We start from the raw sequence: 19,781 nt of genomic DNA on the forward strand, positions 1-19,781 counted from the left end.
GTAAGTCTGTAATGTATGAGTGCGGTGTTAAATTTTGTATTTATTCCCAGAACACTGATTACTGTTATACCTTTGCCTGAAGTGCTTTGAGGTTATTTGGCTACATTATTTCAAAATCTTTCTTGCTGGAGCCCCTCCCTTGCAATGTAGAATGATACTAGAGGCCAAGGTAGAGCCATGGATGCAATACACTTTGGGTTTGGGTTAAGGTGAGAAAGTTGTATGAGAAAGCTTCGGTGTTCTTATGGCTCTAGGGTCCTGTGGTGGATGCATGAAGTTGGGAGGGATGTTGTCTAGGCTTTAATTACTCTGCAATAACTGGTGGTATTTGGCTTTTTTGTGTAAACTACATGTGAATTTTGGTAGTTGCGTTTCTTTGAATGTTAAACAAGTGTAGGCATCAGTAACCATATAACAATTACAGCACGGAAACAGGCCATCTCGGCCCTACAAGTCCGTGCCAAACAACTTTTTTCCCTTAGTCCCACCAGTAATTTGTGGAAATGTTTTTATTTTAGTTATAGGTCGAGGTGGGGAACAGATAAACCGAATACAGCAGGAATCTGGTTGCAAAGTACAGATTGCTCCAGGTATAGTAGATTTGTTAGTGTGCATGATTTTGAGTTAGCTGTAGATTCTCAGTTTCCTAGCTATAGCACTTTTATCACTTGAATCGCTTCAATGAATACTTTTTATTTGGGATTTAGTTGATGGTTGTGCGTTTGCAGACTGACCCTAAATGTTGAGGGTTTTAGCTTTGACGCTAAGTTGATTTCAACTTTGGCAAAAGCAAATGCATAAGTCAGATTTAGCGGCATTTAAAGGAATAGGAAATGGTTAGCCGCGTTTGTAACAGTCAAGCAAAGATACAAGTTGGTGGCCCATTTGTTCTTTGGACAGTCAACTAGTTAACCAAAGTTAATATCAATTAGTTTTTATTTTGGTGATTGGGAATGATAGTATGCTTTGAAATATCAGCAAGCTGTTGGCCCTGTCGAGATTTAACCGATAAACCAAATAAAATCAAGTAACATTGTTGTTATTGACAATGGGTTCTATGTCAATAACAATGGGTATTATGTCCCACCAATCACAGTTGCTCTGTTCTTCCCTTGACCCAAGTAAACCCCCTCTCACCCAATTGCTGTTCATTAACAAATGTAACATTCTTTGGGCATTGTCAGGTGGAGATCAATAAAACTGATTTCTTAGCTGGCCTAATTCACGTGGCAGTACTAAGGGGCTTATGGTTTTGTTATGGGCTCCCAAAAAATATCACAAATCTGATCCCAACGGCTTGTGTTGTTGCAAATCAATATCAATTGTGACTTTTCTTCCCTCCCTAGGGCCAAATTGTGATGGTGAGTAAAAAATATTTTGTAATTGGCTTTCTAGGCCAGCATCCACATTGTTCTTTGTATTCTTCCTTTATTTGTTTTTAACACAAATTGGTAATTCAATGCTTGTGTACAACATTTTATTTAAATCAGTCTGGCTCAATGAAGGAGCACAACTTAAGTAGTGATTTCTTGCTCTCAACCCCTCCACCGCACCTCCCCCTCTGCACCCCCCCCCCCCCCCCCGCCTGTTGCCCCAGATTCCAGCCCTAATTGGATCTTAAGTCACCCTTCCACTAAAGCGCCCTAAGTCAAGGTATTGAGATTTTTAACATGACGATCTAGACATGGACCAAAAAAGATTTACCCGAGTATTCCAGAGGTGAGGAAGTGAAGTGATAACATTGATTGTTGTAGTGGGGACTGGCCTTGAGTGCATTTGATTAAATATCAAAAGTCGGGATAAATTCAAGAATGAGAAATCGTTTCCCTTGTGTTTCGGAAAGCCATGGGGTGAAGATATAAAGTGGTTGGCGAACATATGAACATAACACTTGGGTAAACTAGTTTTTCTAATTTGTTGCTGGGAGGGGCAGTAGAAGCTCGCCCCGCCTTACCTCTCTGAGCTGCTCCACCTATATGTTCCTGCCCGGTGCCTCAGGTCAGCTGATCAGCTGCTCCTTGAGGTACCAAGGTCTAAGCGGAAGCTCAGAGGGGATAGAGCCTTTTCTGTTGCTGCTCCAGCACTCTGGAACACCTTGCCGCTGCACATCAGACAGGCCCCCTCACTGTCCATCTTCAAATCCTCCCTAAAAACACATTTTTATTCTTTGGCTTTCGACACTGGCTGAGGCATTGTTCCTGTTTTTAGCGCTTTTAATGTCTTTTAATTTTTAGTGTGTTTTTTATAGTCCTTCATTTTACGGTTTTTAATGGTTTTTAATTGTTTGTAATAGCTTTTTGTTCATGGGTTCTCATGTACAGCACTTTGTGGCAACTGCAGTTGTTTAAAGTGCTTTATAAATAAAGTTATTATTATTATTTGTAGATTTCAAAAGGGTGTAGATTAATACTTGTAGAAAAGCAAAGGGTGACTAGATTATTCTAACAAAACATCGGTTTGATGGGTGGATTGGCACCGTGCCATATTGCTGAAATTAAAATGCTTTTACAAACATGTTACGTTCATCTAGCCTTGCCTGTTTTTAACACAAAATACCAGTAACCCACACAATAAGCACACAGTTGCTCCCCAAATCTTTTGACCTGGAACTAAGTGACCTGTGACTATGATCTTTATTGCAAATGGTGGTGCTGGCCCATCGAGCCAGCACCGCCATTCAAGTCTTCGCAGCACTGGTAAACATCTGCCTTTCAAATTTCTTCCATCACATGACATCTTGTGTATATCGAGGGAACCAAATTTTACACATTCATAAATTTGCAGAATTCATTCTTAACTTAAAAGAAATAGCACTTAAGACATCACTGCTTTCGGTTCAACCTGTCATAAATTGTTGTTTACATTTAGCTTGTGTTAAGAACTTGCCCTTGATTGCATATAACATTTCTCTTCCAGAAAGTGGAGGTATGCCAGAACGATGCGTCTCGTTGACTGGGAATTCGGAGTCAATTCAGTGAGTGCAAATGTCTTCCTGACAGTAATGTTGACGTGTCTTGATAGGACCAGCAAAAATATTGCCTCGTCAAATATTCCCTTGTGAAACATCCTCGGAGTTGACTTTTAACTTTAATTTATGTTGTTATAAATACAGTAAGCAAGCTGAATGAAGGCTGTCGGAAACAGCATTAACTGCTGGAGCGAGTATAACTACCTGACATGCAATTAGTCAACCACAGGATGAAATTTAATTTGTCCGTTCTCTTTTCAGGACGGCGAAGATGCTACTGGATGAGATCGTGTCCAGAGGACGAGGTGGGCCACCGGGCCAGTCTCATGACTCTACGAATGGCCAAAGTGGATCTATTCAGGAGATAGTCATTCCAGCAGGGAAGGCTGGACTAATCATTGGTAAAGGTGGAGAGACCATCAAACAACTTCAGGTACTAAACGGATAAAATCAAAGGCAATGTAATAATAGTTAATTCTAAACGATCCGTTTCTTGTAATGCAGCCAAATTCTTGGCTTTAATTAGCTTACGTCAACCCATTCTACATCAAAAAGTTTGGGGATCAATTGTGTTGTGATAGCTTGTTCAGGCCTTTCTCCTGCAGCTCATTTTAGCTGATGTGCGAATGGGGCAAGGGGTTTGCCAGCGTGAATTATCACCGTCCAGCTCAGCTGCACCCTTGCAATTGATAATTATAAGCTGCAAACCATAGGTTATTGAAATTGATGTTTGTAGCATTATAAAACGTTTAAGTTGGATTCCACAAAGAAGCTGGTCCCTTATGTGGAGGATGAAAAGAAATGAAAGAATGATAACAACTCATGTTAGCCATATCTTGATCATGTTGGCTAGCCAACTAGAGAAGGAATTGGATTGAGTACCAAACTTCGACAACATTAGGACCAAGATTTTTCAAGATGCTGTGATCCGTCTGATGACATATTTCCATAAATGCCATATCATGCTACTTTTCCATCAGATTCCTCAAATTTACATTGTTTTACAAAAATAGTTGTTGAATAATTTGAGACATAACCAATGTGTATGTTTGACTGGTCCTGAAGTATTGAACTGTTAGAAGTTGCTTTATTGCTCAATTGGTATTGTCGGCGAGGAATTATTGGTTCACAGATTAAGCTTTATGGACAGGGGTGTTGCTCTTTTCACACGACGTTGCTGAATAATCTGTCACTTGTTTCAAATAGGAACGTGCTGGAGTGAAGATGATTTTAATCCAAGATGGTTCACAAAGTGCGAACATAGATAAACCACTCCGGATTATTGGCGATCCTTTTAAAGTCCAGGTATGATTTGCTAGTATTTCTGGATTTAGTTATCCAAGAAACCACTCCTCTTGTCAGCAGAAAACTCTGAACAGCTTCTCAACTTGGTGTGAAACACTTGCTAAACAGTAATGTACAATTGCCAGATGCAGAATGATTCAATGTTTCACAAAAATAATTTTACCTACTCCGGGATATGGCCCTTAAAGCCCTGTCCCACGGTACGAGTTCATTCCAAGAGTTCTCCCGAGTTTGCCCTGATTCGAACTCGGAGATTTACAGTAATGGCCACTCGGGGCTCTCGTGTACATTTTTCATCATGTTGAAAAATCTTCACAAGTCTTCCCGTGCTTACCTGCCGTTGGCGAGTCTTCCCGAGTACCTGTTGTTAGCGCTAAGAGACGTCCGTGAGCTCTGCTTCGTTCCTGCTACGTTAATTCTCCGTGCTTACCACGAGTTTGATTTTTTTGAAACTCGGGAGTGCTCTTGGAATGAACTCGTACCGTGGGACAGGGCTTTCATTCTGAACCTGATTCCTGCACAAACTTTGTGCTCATGGTTACAGCTAAAACTTGGAATTGGCCTGTTTCAAATGTTATAAAACCATTTATTTTTTATTTATTTATTTATTTATTCCGAACAAGTAAAGACATTAAAGACATTAATAGTAACAAAATCGAAATTATCAAACAATTGGACATTACAATCAATATTTACAAAGCAATGAAAAGAACAAAAGCAAAGTTCCAATGTCCAACTCTGTGTCTGTACAAGCTCGAAAAGGAGTGAGAAGAAGAATAACTTATTAAATCTCACCCCTTTTCCCCAACACTTCTACCATATTTAAAAATCAATTAATTACTAATAATAATACTACCCTAGGCAATTTCCCATAATACCTACAGACATATATATACATACAACTATTATGCACATACAAACTTCATATCTGAAGTACCCAAACATAAGTAAACAATAGTAAAGCAATAGATAAACATTAACCCCCACTTGTCAACCATCCCCTCCATCCCTGTACCCCATGAAAATTATTTTTTTATATATCATTTTAAAATGATTCATGTTTGTGCATTGCTTTAATTCCCCGTTCAATTTATTCCACACTCCTACTCCACAAACCGAAATACAAAAGGTTTTTCTAGTCGTACGGACTTTTTGTTTCCTAAAGTTAAATATTCTTCTTAAATTGTAACCCCCCACACGCTCGTTAAATAATTTTTGAATGTTTCCAGGTAAATTTTTATTTTTGGCCCTAAACATTATCTGAGCTGTTTTGAATGTAACCAAATCTTCTAATTTTAATAATTTTGACTCTAAAAATTATATTTTTCAAACTTGGTGAAATTGGATTAAGATTTACCCGTTCATTTTCGAATAAATCAGCCAGGCTGACCCTAGCCGACATCTTAGCTGAAGCAAGAAGAAATCTGCATCACCCAGTTTTGAGTGTGGCTCTAAGCTTAAAAACGGTAACATGCATCTTTGAATTGGTGTGTCAAACAACGCATCAGTTTAACTTTTTTATTGTGTGTGGTTGCAGCAAGCTCGAGACATGGTGATGGAGATCCTCCATGAACGTGACCAGGGAGGATTTGGAGACAGGAATGAGTTTGGCAACCGTGGTGGGGGTGGTGGTGGTGGTGGTGGTGGTGGTGGCGGTGGCGGCGGCGGTGGCGGCGGCGCTGGTGGTTTAGATGTAAGTACAAACAATGATTTTCCTTGAATTTTTTTCACAGCTTAGGAAAGCAGTTATTATCTGTGCTACACTATAAATGTTTGTAAAATCGATCAGGTGTCAGAAACCATGTGACAATAAACTAAAGTGACTTTCCTTGAGCTGTAATGTAAACCTTGGCTTTTGAAATGTTATAACTTTAACCAGAGATGCATTTATCGCATAAATAATCTCCCACTTTCGTATTCCTGTTGTTGCGCTGGGAGTTGCATTGATCTGGAACTTCTTATTATCTGGTTTCAGACAAACGAGCAATTTCTATCTCAAGTTCAAGTTCAAGTGAGTTTATTGTCATGTGTCCCTGTATAGGACAATTAAATTCTTGCTTTGCTTAATCACACAGAAAATAGTAGGCATTTACTACAAAACAGATAAATGTGTCCATATACCATGATATAAATATATACACACATGAATAAATAAACTGGTAAAGTGCAAATAACAGAAAGTGGTTGCTAATAATCAGAGTTTTGTCCGAGCCAGGTTTAATAGCCTGATGGCTGAGGGGAAGTAGCTATTCCTGAACCTGGTTCTTTGCATAATCCAAAAGGAATAGATTTATTCAGGTGGCATTGTGTACCCAGAGTTAAATTTTCCCTTTTTGTATTTGCTACCATTGCTCTTGGATTACAAAATTGCCCAATCTGCTCTAATTCATTTAACCCATGATGGTAGAGATGATGGGTAATTTGGCACTTAGGTGTATAGGAAATAATGTATTATACACCCATTACCCTCCCTTTCCCACATGTTATCTTGCACCTCCAAGATGCAGTATTTTGTACTCTTTGCTTGAGATCGTCACACCCATTAACTTGGTGTTCTACCTGACTGGCTAGTTACAACTGGATTGTATCTGCTCTCTGAGAGCAGGTCTGGTTGGATCACAGTGCTGCAGTAATATAGAGGTAGTTAAACTATGCTGGATCTCCAAATGGTGCCTACATTTACATTTCAATTTAAAGTATTGGCACTGTATTTAGTTGAATTGTGTTGTATCCTCCAATTTATGAGCACATTTCTCATGATTTAATTAAATGTGGAATTAGCAGCAGATTATTTCATTTTGTCATTGATGTAATTAGTGTATTTGTTTATGCATTTTTTATGGTCTTTAGATTTGGACTAGTTTAGACACTAAATTGTTTCAAATGTAACCATATATATGGTAATTGTGGGCAATAATTGTGGTGAGAAAAGTTAATGGGGGGGGGGGGTTGCATTGAGATGCTAGGTTATTAAGAAGTACGTCGGATTTGTGACGTCCATATAAAATCTTCAAACTCTAGGTTCCAGTTCCGCGGCATTCGGTGGGAATAGTGATTGGAAGAAGTGGAGAAATGATCAAGAAGATACAAAATGACGCAGGAGTCCGAATACAGTTCAAACCAGGTCAGTCCCATTCCCTGCACTCAGCATCTGACACAGCAGTTCTTAAACCCAGGAGTCCCCCGGATTTTAAAACCATACTAGATGTTTCTGAAGCCAACACAGAAATGGAGCATTTAGCTGTAGTTATTAGTGCACATTTGACATCACTTCTTGTATTAACCAGTGGAAATTATACCGCTGCTCATGAGTCCTCCCACCTTGTACCCTGGTGGTGTAAATAAATGTTGGTCCACTGGCATTAGATAGCTATTATATTCCCTGATGGCACAATTATGGGTTGCCCGGGGTGGTATTACACAGAGGCACATCAATGTAACCAATCAGTCAAAGATAGACACACAATGCTGGAGTAACTCAGGCAGGCAGCATCTCTGGGTGATGTTTCAGGTCGAGACCCTTCTTCAGACAATCTACCATCTGCGTTCCGTACAGATGCTCTGGATTAATTTTAAACTCTTGTTCAATTACAATTTTTGCCACCAGAAATTAAAATGCCAAATTAATTTTACTTCATTATTTATCCGCATTTCCCAAACACGACTGGGAACAGAAGATTAGTTATGTGGAAGTTTTTTATTTTAAGTATTCCTGTGTTTTGCTGAGATTTATTTTTAAAGCTGCAAATGCCAAAGTTATTGGCTGGAATTATGTGTGACTAAAGAGCACCATTAGCGTTTACGTTTTTTCCTCCTCGGCACAGATTTGATCCCGCATGGTGCAGAAGGTACACTGTGCAGAGGATGGGCAATAGTGTTGCAGGTTTAAATCTACAGCTTCTGTCTAGATTAGCAACTCCCTGAAAAGTTTGTCCCTTGCAGTGGGAATGGTGTGTGGAGAGTGATTCAGTGAAGTGAAAATTGATGCCTCCACTTAGGGCTGGAAAAGGGCCCTATAAGCGAGTTCGGTATTCCGAAAAACGCAAGGAATCATGGGATTTGTCAAAGGTCATTCACCATACAGAAAAAGTGAACGAAGCGCTGGCTGAAGAAACTAAATTCTTATCTTTATTCATAATTTATGTGTAAAAATATATTTAATCTGAGTAACGGGTGCCGTGTGGTCACATTATAGGTAAATTATGTGTAATCCAGACTGGAACGCAGCGGTAGTTTCTGAGTCGAATTTCACTATTCTGCTAATTTCAAGGCAATGGATTTCTTCAGCCTCATCTATGAATACGAATGAGCAATGAAATTCTCGATTCGAGAGAGAATCCCATAAATGGTCAACTCCACACCCCCCCCCCCCCCCAAAAGGAACAGGTAGCGGGAGAGTGGGATGTAACAGCGAGATTAAGTGAGGGGGAAGATTCGAGTGAGAGACGGGAGAGCGTGCACACAGGACCGCGCCTCATCCGCAGTCAGGATCGAACCCGGCGCCGCAAGCGCTGCCGAACTTCCACTGGACCGCTCCGTCCCAGCCTGGGGGAGGGGGGGGGGTGATCCCGGACCGACACACCAACGGCCCCAGGCCCACAGCCAGCGCGGAAAAGAAACGCCAACCCCAGCTCAACTCCGCTTGTCCCGCCGAGCCACCGCAGCACCCCTTGTGCATCCCAGTCGATGACTGGCACTCGGCCCCGAGGGAGCCAATCAACAGCCACTGGACAAGGAGAGAGGTGCAGCTCAAGGTCCCGCCCGAGACCCGACCCCGACCACAGATGAGCACGATCTCGCTCACCCACCAAAGCATGAAACAATAAAAAACGACACAATCTTAGCTTTTAACAAAGGAACAATAAATACAACTATTTCATAGTTTGAAAGCTGTATTTATCTTACCTAGAGGAATCAAAGCTGGAAAATACAGAAGAAATGAAGGTCTCTTTGTACACAGCTCTACTGCTTTCCAGCAATGTTTCTGCATAGTGACCTTTGACCTAGGCATATCGAACTTTAGATCAGGACTGCTTCTGACTTCAGGACACAAGGAGGAATTTTACCGTCATTCGGACTGAGTTTGATTATGTTGCTAACGATGAGTGTAACTGACCCAAAAAACTCAACTTGCTTACCGTCTCAAAGCTAACTTTTTGTTTTGAGCATCTGGATTCATTGTTTCAGGTACTGTCTGTTCCATTTGGACTTGGTTACTGTAATAGTGCAACTGCTATGGAAGTGCTAACATTCACTTTTCAATAACGTCCTTTTTCCCCCCTCCCCCCTTCTTTCATCCTGTAGATGATGGATCTACGCCTGATAAGATAGCGCATGTAATGGGGCCTCCAGAAAGATGCCAGCATGCTGCACAAATAATTACTGACCTTCTGCAGAACGTGCGGGTATGGAATGGACTTTTGTTCTTGATTTTGTCCGTGTTTATTTTGCCCTCTTGTGTCACCACACCACTCCTGAAGGAGGCTAGTGCTCCATGGATAATATGCACTTTAGTTGCTTGCCCATTTTAAAAGGTGACAAAAGCATTGTGGCAGAGTATCTCTGCTTGATCCAGCATTGGTACAGGCACTGAATGTAATAGTGCTGCATAGCAACCCAGCTTGGACAAAGATGGCTGCAAACCCCACCTATGCTCCTGCTCGTCTGTGAGTTAAAACATTCTGAGGATCTTTGCAGTAGATTCCCTACTGTAAATCCTACTGTAGTATGAGCTACATGCATCATCTTCCAAGCATGGATGTTGTGGTGTTCCTGCCTAAAACACGACTCTAGTTCAGATCTGGTTGACCAGGCGACAACATTGGGCTGCCTATAGTATCCTTGGTGGTGGTTGCAGTTAGACAGTGAGGTATCCGGTACAACGGGTAGTGCACTTGCACAAGCTGACTTGGACCTGAATTTGCTTATGAGGATGGCAAGCTGCAGAAGAAGTCGTCTTGCCTAATAAATCAGCTTCACCTGACTGATTCCTGCAATCGCAGGGCATGCCTTGTAAGAGAGATTAAGCTTAAAAATTCTCTGAGCCCAGAAGATTGAGGTGCAGCACAAATGAAATACATAAGTTATATGGAGCTTGATAGTCTAAGAGGTCGGACTGATTTCCTCCCCACACCCCCCAGCTGTTGTGTCGAGAATAAGTGATCACAGTATATAAGTTTGAGATTCACCTAAAGAATGGCGAATCTTTGACATTCTGGAGTGCTGCAGAGGCTTTGTTACTGAGTTTCAGTGATATTTGGGCCATTGAGATGAGGGTTTAATGCAAGAAAATGGGGGTTTAATGCAAGAGGTTAAACCCTAACCAAGGCTGATGGAACCAGCGTGAGTGACTGAAAAACCTTCACCCACTTCTGTTTCTTGTTTAAGAAGTGAAATAATTCAGGGGTGGGCGGGTGCAGGGAGGATTTAAAGTTCTCCTGTTTTTGAAGTTTGTGTACAGGACTCATTCACCTGTCTCTTGAGCACATTATTAATTTATAGCAGTTGTTTAAAATTATGAAAAGAATATTGGTATTACTGTTTTAAGTGTCAATTCGGATGCAGTTTAGGATTGATGGAATTAATACAAAATTATTTGATTTCGAGGAAGGCAATTTTGTGTAGTTTTAATATATTAAAATTTGCCATCTAAGGATATGTCAAAAGTTGTTGAAAACACTCACCTTGTCATGCAATATCTGTTGAGAGGAAAGGCTAACATTTAGGGTTGATGTTGAGGTTGGACAACCTTGCATTGAGTATTAATCCTGCTTGCCTTCCCCATGCATGGGCCGACTGAGTGTTTGTGGCATCTTCTGTTTTTATTTCAGATTTCAACAGCTGCGGTATATAAACAAAGGATGTTAAAACCCATTCCTTTCTTTATCTGGATTGATTAAGAACCACTGATGTATTTTGAGCTCCTCAATTAATATTTGCTGGTAGCTTTTCATGCAAGATGTCATGTGTATCTTGTGTAAAGTCACTAAGTTGTGTTTAGAATGGCTTTGCCTCCCATGTTACATTGTCCTGTTTCGGGACACATAACAATAAAATACTCGTCACTCTGATACTAGTACTAGATCAGTCCCATTCTGCTGGCCGCGTTTTTGTTAACTGCTGGCATCTTACATTTTGCTGCACTTACCAGCAAAATAAGCTGGCTTAGTAACATTGAATGTCTCAATTCTGTGCTGGGGTCAAATATAGTGTCTAACATACCTCCTATATAGTCAGCCCATCCCCAATGAAACTTCTGAAGTAAAGTGATTTTTTTTTTTAATGTTAATTAATTGCATTGCTTGGAATCCTTGGTCCTCTCACATGCTTACTTCGTTAATTAATTCCCCTTCTCCCCCCAACACCACCCCATTTCCATGAAACTAGTAAATCAAATAAGACCATGATCTCAGCTGGACAAAGTGGAATCCTTTCCAAAGCTGTAGATGATCGACTACTTGGAGCTTCTACTATTGAGGGTGAGGAGTGAAAGCTTGCACTTCAACTCCTGCAACCAGATCAGCTGGGTTTTACTTCACTGTTGGAGTGAATGAGAGAGAGTCTGATGGGCTGCTTCCTGTTGTTGGAATGCAGCTCTTCAACCTAATCAACTGTGCAGAGGTAGGTACCCAGATAAAACACTGGGAATGTAAGATGGTGACTGGGCTGCAATGGTTTTGTTCAGGTTCAATGCATTCTTAATTTCCCCCCCCAACATTTTCGAGGAACTAAATTTTGCCATTCTGCATGTAGCGCATTTTGAATACACATTTTCACAGCGGGTCTCCTGAATTAACAAATTCATCAGTATGTACCCAGTTCCTATTTTTAAATCCTGAGCGTTGGTGTGTGACTTTTTGTATTAAACTGCGTGTGTTTGTTTAGGCTGGGCCATCCGGTCCCCCGGGTCCTGGAATGCCTGGCCCTGGCCGAGGAAGGGGGAGAGGTCAAGGCTCATGGGGCATGGGCCCCCCTGGAGGAGAGATGGCCTTCTCAGTCCCCAGCCACAAGTGTGGTTTGGTCATTGGCAGAGGTAGGTCAAACACCTTTCCTTTGACTCTTATGGTATTCCATTATATTGTGTGTTTGTCTTTAATATTTATCCGACGTATTTTACTACTCGTTGGGTATTTTTAAAGCGGAGATTGAAAGGTTCTTGATTAGTACGGAGATCGAAGGTTATGGAGAGAAGACAATAGAATGGGCTTGAGAGGGAAAAATAGATCAGCCATGATTGAATGGTGGAGCAGACCCAATGGACCAAATGGCCTAATTCCACTCCTATGTCTTAAGATCTTATGAATATTTGATTTTTATCTCTTGGTCAACAACATTGCCCAGCATTCATTTGACTATACTGGATAATTAGTGATTAGATTATTACTGATCTGTGGAATATCAGGAGCTGACCAATTTTTCAATTTGTTTGTAGCTATGGTCTGAGATTGTCTGGAGACTATTTAGTTTAGAGTTGCAGGTGGAAACACGCCTGTCAGCCCACTGAGTCCACACCGACTATCTAAACCTAAGACTTGTTCACATTAGTTTTTATTCCACTTTTATATCCACTTCCTACACAGTGGGAAATTTACAGAAGCCAATTAACCTGCAAATCCGAGTGTCTTTGGAACGTGGGAGGGAACTGGAGCATCCGGAGGAAACCCACACAGTCATAAGAGATAGGAGCAGAATTAGGCCATTCGGCCCACCGCCATTCAATCGTGGCTGATTTATCCCTCCCTCCTAACCCCATTCTCCTACCTTCTCCCCATAACCTCTGTCACCCGTACTAATCAAGTCATAGGTGTTGCTGCACTCTGATGCCTCAGTCAATCTCCAGCTCTCTTGACTCCTTCAATTATCTTGAGTACATTTTTCACTGCTAATTATGTACAGACTCTAAACTCGACACCTTTTATAAGTCAATGTTTTGCTTTACTTTGTGGCAGTTGGGTTCAGTGTTATAGGTGAAACTGAAGGGAATTGCTTAAACTTTTCAGGTGGGGAAAATGTGAAGGCGATCAACCAACAGACCGGTGCTTTTGTGGAACTGCAGCGGCAGCCCCCTCCCAATGGTGATCCCAACTTCAAACTCTTCACCATCCGTGGATCCCCCCAACAGATTGATCATGCCAAGCAGCTCATTGAGGAAAAGATAGAGGTAACTCTCACTTCCATCTGAAGGGGTTCAAGTACGAATGTCATTGGTGTGTTTTGTTACACATGATCAAGCACTCTTGGCTTCTCAAATATCTGACAGTAAATAAGCCCTCGAAGTTGATCATATATGTTCATTACTTTAACATGTATATTACTGAATTTGTTTTTGCATGTTTGAATTTTCATGAATTTGGCCAGACAATATACAGAATTCCCAATTTGTGACTTATTCGTTGCATGGGATGAGTGCGTAGCAATTCGCGGTACAACCGGGAAATGTCTGGTTGAGCATGCCACCAGTCATAAATTTCTTCATATCAAGGATGCTGGTAACTTCTATGCTATTTGCATTCTGCTAGCAGTGCTGTGCTTAATCTGTGGAATGCACTTAATGCCATTTGCAATTCAGGAGCAAGTTGGCACCTCGGCCTGTATGCTACCTCATTTGTTCTTTGTACCTCTGTATCTCTAATTTAACTTTCCCTGACTCAGTCTGAAAAAGGTCTTGACCCGAAATGTCACCCATTCCTCTTCTCCAGAGATGCAGCTTGACCCGCTGAGTTAATCCAACTTTTTGTGTCTATCTTCGGTGTAAACCAGCATCTGCAGTTCCTCCCTACACATTTTGTCTTGCTTCCTCTTTCACTCCTCTATCTCTACCATTGTGCTTCTCCCTTGCTTTTGTCTGCATGCTTCCCTCAACCTGCATGCTTCCAAACCTTCCTTAGGACTTAGCTGAGAGGATGTATTATTTTATAAATTTAATGCCAGCCATTTAAGATCCAGATAGATGTTCACTAATCCTTTCATTTCCAGGGTCCTTTGTGTCCTGTCGGCCCCCCGATGCCTGGTGGCCCCATGGGACCTTTCCAACCAGGACCCTTCCCCCAAGGACCCCCAGGAGCCCCTCCTCCCCAGTAAGTAACCTGATATTTTTTTACTGCATCTTCACTACTTTGCTGTATACAGCAATTGAGATCTGGTAGGTAATGAGCAAAGCCACAGCTTTTGAATTTTTGAATTTTATCATTTTTTTCCTCGCCATTTTGTTGTGATTCTGTCTTTTGGTAAAAGTAGTAATCTGATGGAAGCCCAATGTACCCACTTGCTACCAGTCAGTGACACCTTTCCTGAATGACATCCTGTTGACCAGTGGGAAGTTACCTCTTGTTTTGCTGGGAGTCGTGCCAAAGCCATAGGTGCTTGCTTTGGAAAGAAAATTGGACTAAGGCACAACCTTTTAACGATAGAACCAGAGTGTTCAAGGGAGGAGATAGTGTCATTTTCTGGACATTTTCAGTGCAGGCAAAAAGCCTGCTTTTCCCTATCACTTTATAATCTTCCCTCCAATCTGTCGCCTCTTGTGGCTGAAGTGAGAGGATTGAGCATTTCCCACTGCATGTCTTGCATGGGATATTAACCGCTTCCTTAGATCTTTTTCACCCAATGACCCTTACTTGAACAAGTAAGTGTGTGCAATGTGAACCGGTGAATCAGGAAATCCCTGCACTGTGCTCCCGATAAATTGAAAAGTCCCCATATAGATCTGAGATGACTGAGCAGATGATGGGACACTTGGGTCTCTGCTCTCTTCCATTGTGTCTTCTGTCATTTGTTGGTCATTGGCAGAGTCATACAGCGTGGAAATGGGCCCTTCGGCCCAACATGCCCCATTTACACTAGTCCCACCTGCCTGTGTTGGCCCATGTCCCTCTTTGTACCTGTCCAAATGTTAAATGTTGTGATAGTACGTGCAGGTGAAAAAGGTGAGTGCAGGCAAGGGTCTTTCATTGTTGTGCTGGGAACTGTATAGAACTAACTAGTATTCTTCCCTGACAGTCCTGTTGCCGGTGGCCCGCCTCCTCCACACCAATATCCTCCTCAAGGCTGGGGAAACACGTACCAACAGTGGCAGCCGCCTGGACCACATGACCCAGGTAACGATTCACGTTTTCTTAATTGTTTGCGGGGTTTGAGCCATGGCTACAAAGAGAGTAGCAGCACTGATTCATGCCTGGTGTTGTTCCACACCCACAGGTTCCGACAGGAGCAGGGCTCCGCTGTAAAGTGGCTGGGCACCTAATTCTGTTTTTCTTTTCCATCCCCAAACCCTCCAGCATTCCTGCGCTCCTTTCTCTTGTGACCATTTCTGTACTCTTTCTCTTCAATATTTTGACTGTGTGTTCAGTTCCTTGGCTATCAAGCCCTGGAATTTCATCTCTAAATCGTTTCCACTCGACATCTACCTCACAGTTATAGTCTTTAACCAAATTTTAATCTGATACGGTAGTAATTTTCAGCTGAAACTTTCTTGTGCAGGTGTAGGATATTGTATGAATGCAAGGTTTTATTAATTCGTCTGCCAAGCTTCAATAACTGTAAAGCCCATTTGCCCCCATTCTTGTAATATTGTGCACTATCCCATTTGACCCGTTTCTCATGCCGGCTCTTTTAAGTTCTAAATTAGTCTTGTTATTTCTCCATGCCCTTGCAAATTATCTCTTTTCCAGAATGTATCTAATTCCTCCTTGAAAATTGCGATTTGAGTCTTTGGAATACATTTCTGAAATAGTAAATTATAAATCTGGGCCTTTTGCTGATTTCCTTAATTATGACTTGCGGCTAAAGGGAAACCAAAATTCTTAATATTAAATATACCCGTCTTCTGCAAAAAATGTTTTTATGATATTGTGTTTTGGAGTTCATTTTTGGTTGCCTACACTGATAATCTAGACTGCTTTAGAGAACATATAAAAATGTACAATAGTTTGTGAGATGTGGCAAGCCTGATGTTAATTGTCCATTCCCCAATTGGCCTTGGTTGTGGTGGCATTATTGCCATGAAGGGTAAGAAATAAATCATTTTGACAAAGGGCCTTTGACCTGAACTGTTAACCATCTCCTTCTCACAGATGGAGCCTGACTTGTGTAGTATTTCCAGCATTTCCTGTTTTTATACTGTTATACCTATTGGGTTTTGTCTACCATTCCGATACAAGAGCTGATCTGATCTCCATTGCTTCTTGGCTGTGCCAGTTGATTGAACCTTCCTTTCACATTTTTACTGCGCTATCTATATGCCATCAGTTGCAATTTGCAGAAGCGTGCTATTTCAAGGTTCACAAGCTATTTATAAAAGGCAAATTTTATGCCAGTATCCCAAGACTTGGATTCATTTAGAGGAAGTTGTTCTCTTTCTCCCCCTCTTTCCCCTCCCTCCCCCCCCCCCAGCAAATATCGTGAACCTCACTGAACTTGCCCTGAGGAAATATAACTTTTTTTCCTAATTTATAATTTAATCGTTTGGAATCCAAGCATCTTGATAAATAGTCTGAAGAAGGGTCTCGAACCGAAACGTCACCTATTCTTTCGCTCCATAGATGCTGCCTCACCCGCTGAGTTTCTCCAGCATTTTTGTCTACCCTTGATAAAGATACTGTCTTCATGGAAGATGATCAGTGCACATGTGCTCTCAAGTTATTAATTCAACCCATTAATTTTAAACTGTTAGCTCTCTAGTTTTCTTTGGGTCTTCCGTGAATGCCCTTGTATTTGCCTATGTTGAAACTTGTTTGAAATGGACATCATCTTTAATAGCTTTTAATTGATAAATTAAAACGGTTACAGGATATTCCTGTAACAGACTTCTTTCTTTGTCTATTTTAACCATTGTGTGTCTTGCCCATTTAATTTTTTTGTGCCTTCTGTGATAACTTGTTCTTTGATCTTCTGCCTCTTTCAATTGTGGATCATACTTCTGTGTGGTTGGGGGTGAAGATTTAGTGTGCTTTGTTTGCAAAATAAGCTCCCGGTGGTCTTGTGAAATATTAATGGCGCCTTCTCTGGTGCAGGCAAACCTCCTGGGGATCCAAATGCTGCTGCCTGGGCTGCCTATTACCAACAGTATTATCAGCAGCCTGCCGCGCCCGTCCTACCACAACAGCCAGCTGCTGCTCCACCAGGGCCAGGTAAGATGTGACCTGCTTTGTAAGGAGAAAAATCTATCTTCTGCTACTTGTATTCTCCCCAGGTGTAAATTAATCCATTGCCATTAATATGCGCATGCTTCCTATTCCTTGTACATTTTAGGGGAAATTTCTAATGGCTCTCTGACATCAAAACTTTATTTGACGCTGCCTGACCCGCTGAGTTACTCCAGCATTTTGTATCTACCTTAAACCAGCATCAGCAGTTCTTTACTGCACTTCAAAACTTTTTATCCTTAATTTTGAATAATCTGGTTTTAAAATGATTTGAATACTTAACAAATTTGGGGTAGCATGGTGTCGCAGTGGTAGAGCCACGGCCATACAGCGTCAGAGACCCGGGTTCGATCTTGACTACGGGTGTTTGTCTATACGGAGCTTGTACGCTCTCCCCGTGACCTGTCTGGGTTTCTCCGAGATCTTTGGTTTCCTCCCAGGTTTATATGTTAATTGGCTTGGTATAAATGTAAAAATGTCTCTTTTTTAGAGAGACAGCGCAGAAACAGGCCCTTCAGGAACAATTTTACACGTACACCAATCCAATTAACATATACCTGTACGTCTTTGGAGTGTGGGAGGAAACCGAAGATCTCAGAGAAAACCAATATGGTCACGGGGAGAACGTACCAACTCTGTACAGACGGTATCTGTAGTCGGGATCGAACGCGGGTCTCGGGCGCTACACGGACGTTTCCGCGCTATATCTGTAAACTAAACAAAACTAAGCTACTGTAAAATATACAAGCAGCAGCAATGTAAAGTGTTAAGAAATTTATTACAATACAATACAATACAATTTATTGTCATTTGAGCCTCAGTGAGGCTCAAACGAAATTCCGTTTCCACAGCCATACAAACAAAGACAATTCCTAGACATACACACAATTTAGTTCACACAAACATCCATCACAGTGAACCTACTGTGATGGAAGGCAAAGTCTATTCATAAACCTTTGGAAGAATACTATGCAGGGTTCAAGAGACTCTGCGTCTACTCATGATCTTTTTCACCTCTATAAGATCATCCCTCATCCTCTTGCACTCCAAGGTGTAGAGTCCTAGCCTGCTAACCTCTTCCTACAGCTCAGGCCCCGATTATGGGCTACATCCTCGTAAATCTTCTCCGCGTCCTTTTCAGCTTGACAACATCTTCTAACATGGTGACCAAAACTGAACACAATACTCTAAATGTGGCCTCACCAATGTCTTAGCAACCTGCAACCAATATTTTTGAAATAGTCACTTGAAAACTTGCATGTAACAGATGGCAATATGGTACTTACCAGTCAATCACTTGTATGTTGTTTGAGCAGGAGGTGTTAAATAGAGCAACAGGAGATTTCCCAGCTTTTACAAATTGTATTGTGTGGTATCTCACACATTTGTTTGAGAGAACAGGCAGGAGTTTGGTTAAACACCGTGTGTATAATATGGGGCCTCCAGTATAGCAGCCCTCATCCTAGATTTAATGTTCCTTTTCCCAGGTGTTGCTCAAACCGTCTGACTTGAAGATGCGACGGGCGGTGGGAACAAGTTACCACGTGTTGGTGTCTGTAACAAAGCTACTGTCGCTTTTAATTATATTTTATCTCTGTTTTCCATAGATCCTTCACAGCAGCCTCCTGTGCAAGGGCCCGGAAGTCAACCTGATTACACTAAAGCATGGGAAGAATATTATAAGAAACTAGGTGGGCATCTTTCATTTATATTTTAGTTGTTTATGCATCTAAACTGGCCTGCTAAGAAATCAATACCTTTCTTCCCCATTCCTTTCCTCAACTGCTTTTATTATTACTCAGATAATGTTAACTTTTGGCAAGACGTGTTATCCATAACAGCACTTTCTGAAATGTTTCTCCTCTGGTCTTGCTTGACGATACCTGTATTTTACTGCTGACTACTCAGAGGGTAGTGCATGCCTCCCTTTTTCCAAGATTTGGCGAGGGGAGCATTGAGCTTGTACCACGAGTTGAACCCATTTGGTTCCAGTGTGCTTTTCCGAGGTTTGTAGATTTATGCTGCCTGTGATGTGGACATTGGAATAGCTGGTGATCGACACAAAATGCTGGAGTAACTCAGCGGGTCAGGCAGCATCCCTGGAGAACATGGAACCCAAAATGTCACCTGTTCTTTTCTCCAGAAATGCTGCATGAGTTACTCCAGGTTTTTGTGTCTATCTTCAGTGTAAGCCAGCATCTGCAGTTCATTCCTACACACAGAATAACGGGTGATGCTGTTACTCAACATGTTCTTGATTTTCTCCGAAACTGTCCACGCATGTACAGCTGCCCAGCTGTATCAAAGCCCCATTCTTCATCTGCGACTCTTCCTTTCTTTGGGCACCTTTACTTAAAGTCTGTGTT

General features: G+C 41.5%; 1 protein-coding gene and 1 long non-coding RNA gene across 7 annotated transcripts in view; one reads left to right on the forward strand and one right to left on the reverse strand.

The window, feature by feature from the left end:
- Window positions 1–19,781, forward strand: part of LOC116991942 (KH-type splicing regulatory protein) — a 43,385-nt gene that overhangs the window by 19,616 nt on the left and 3,988 nt on the right. For 4 of the 6 annotated variants that reach the window (XM_033050947.1, XM_033050949.1, XM_033050950.1 and 1 more), the window contains 14 exons: window positions 519–590; window positions 1,347–1,361; window positions 2,917–2,974; window positions 3,230–3,401; window positions 4,175–4,273; window positions 5,811–5,966; window positions 7,295–7,397; window positions 9,578–9,678; window positions 12,158–12,305; window positions 13,273–13,433; window positions 14,249–14,349; window positions 15,272–15,369; window positions 17,284–17,400; window positions 19,023–19,106. In XM_033050947.1, the coding sequence (XP_032906838.1) occupies window positions 519–590; window positions 1,347–1,361; window positions 2,917–2,974; window positions 3,230–3,401; window positions 4,175–4,273; window positions 5,811–5,966; window positions 7,295–7,397; window positions 9,578–9,678; window positions 12,158–12,305; window positions 13,273–13,433; window positions 14,249–14,349; window positions 15,272–15,369; window positions 17,284–17,400; window positions 19,023–19,106 (1,485 nt within the window). The remainder of the gene's footprint in view (window positions 1–518; window positions 591–1,346; window positions 1,362–2,916; window positions 2,975–3,229; window positions 3,402–4,174; window positions 4,274–5,810; window positions 5,967–7,294; window positions 7,398–9,577; window positions 9,679–12,157; window positions 12,306–13,272; window positions 13,434–14,248; window positions 14,350–15,271; window positions 15,370–17,283; window positions 17,401–19,022; window positions 19,107–19,781) is intronic. The other 2 variants (XM_033050951.1, XM_033050948.1) reach the window with 2 other exon arrangements.
- Window positions 585–19,210, reverse strand: LOC116991943. The gene is made up of 3 exons (XR_004416938.1): window positions 19,199–19,210; window positions 16,678–16,681; window positions 585–1,055 (listed from the first exon to the last, which is right to left on the reverse strand). It is a non-coding gene; the product is annotated as an uncharacterized LOC116991943 (long non-coding RNA).

Source organism: Amblyraja radiata, chromosome 35, assembly GCF_010909765.2.
Source record: "Amblyraja radiata isolate CabotCenter1 chromosome 35, sAmbRad1.1.pri, whole genome shotgun sequence".
Lineage (NCBI taxonomy): Eukaryota > Metazoa > Chordata > Chondrichthyes > Rajiformes > Rajidae > Amblyraja > Amblyraja radiata.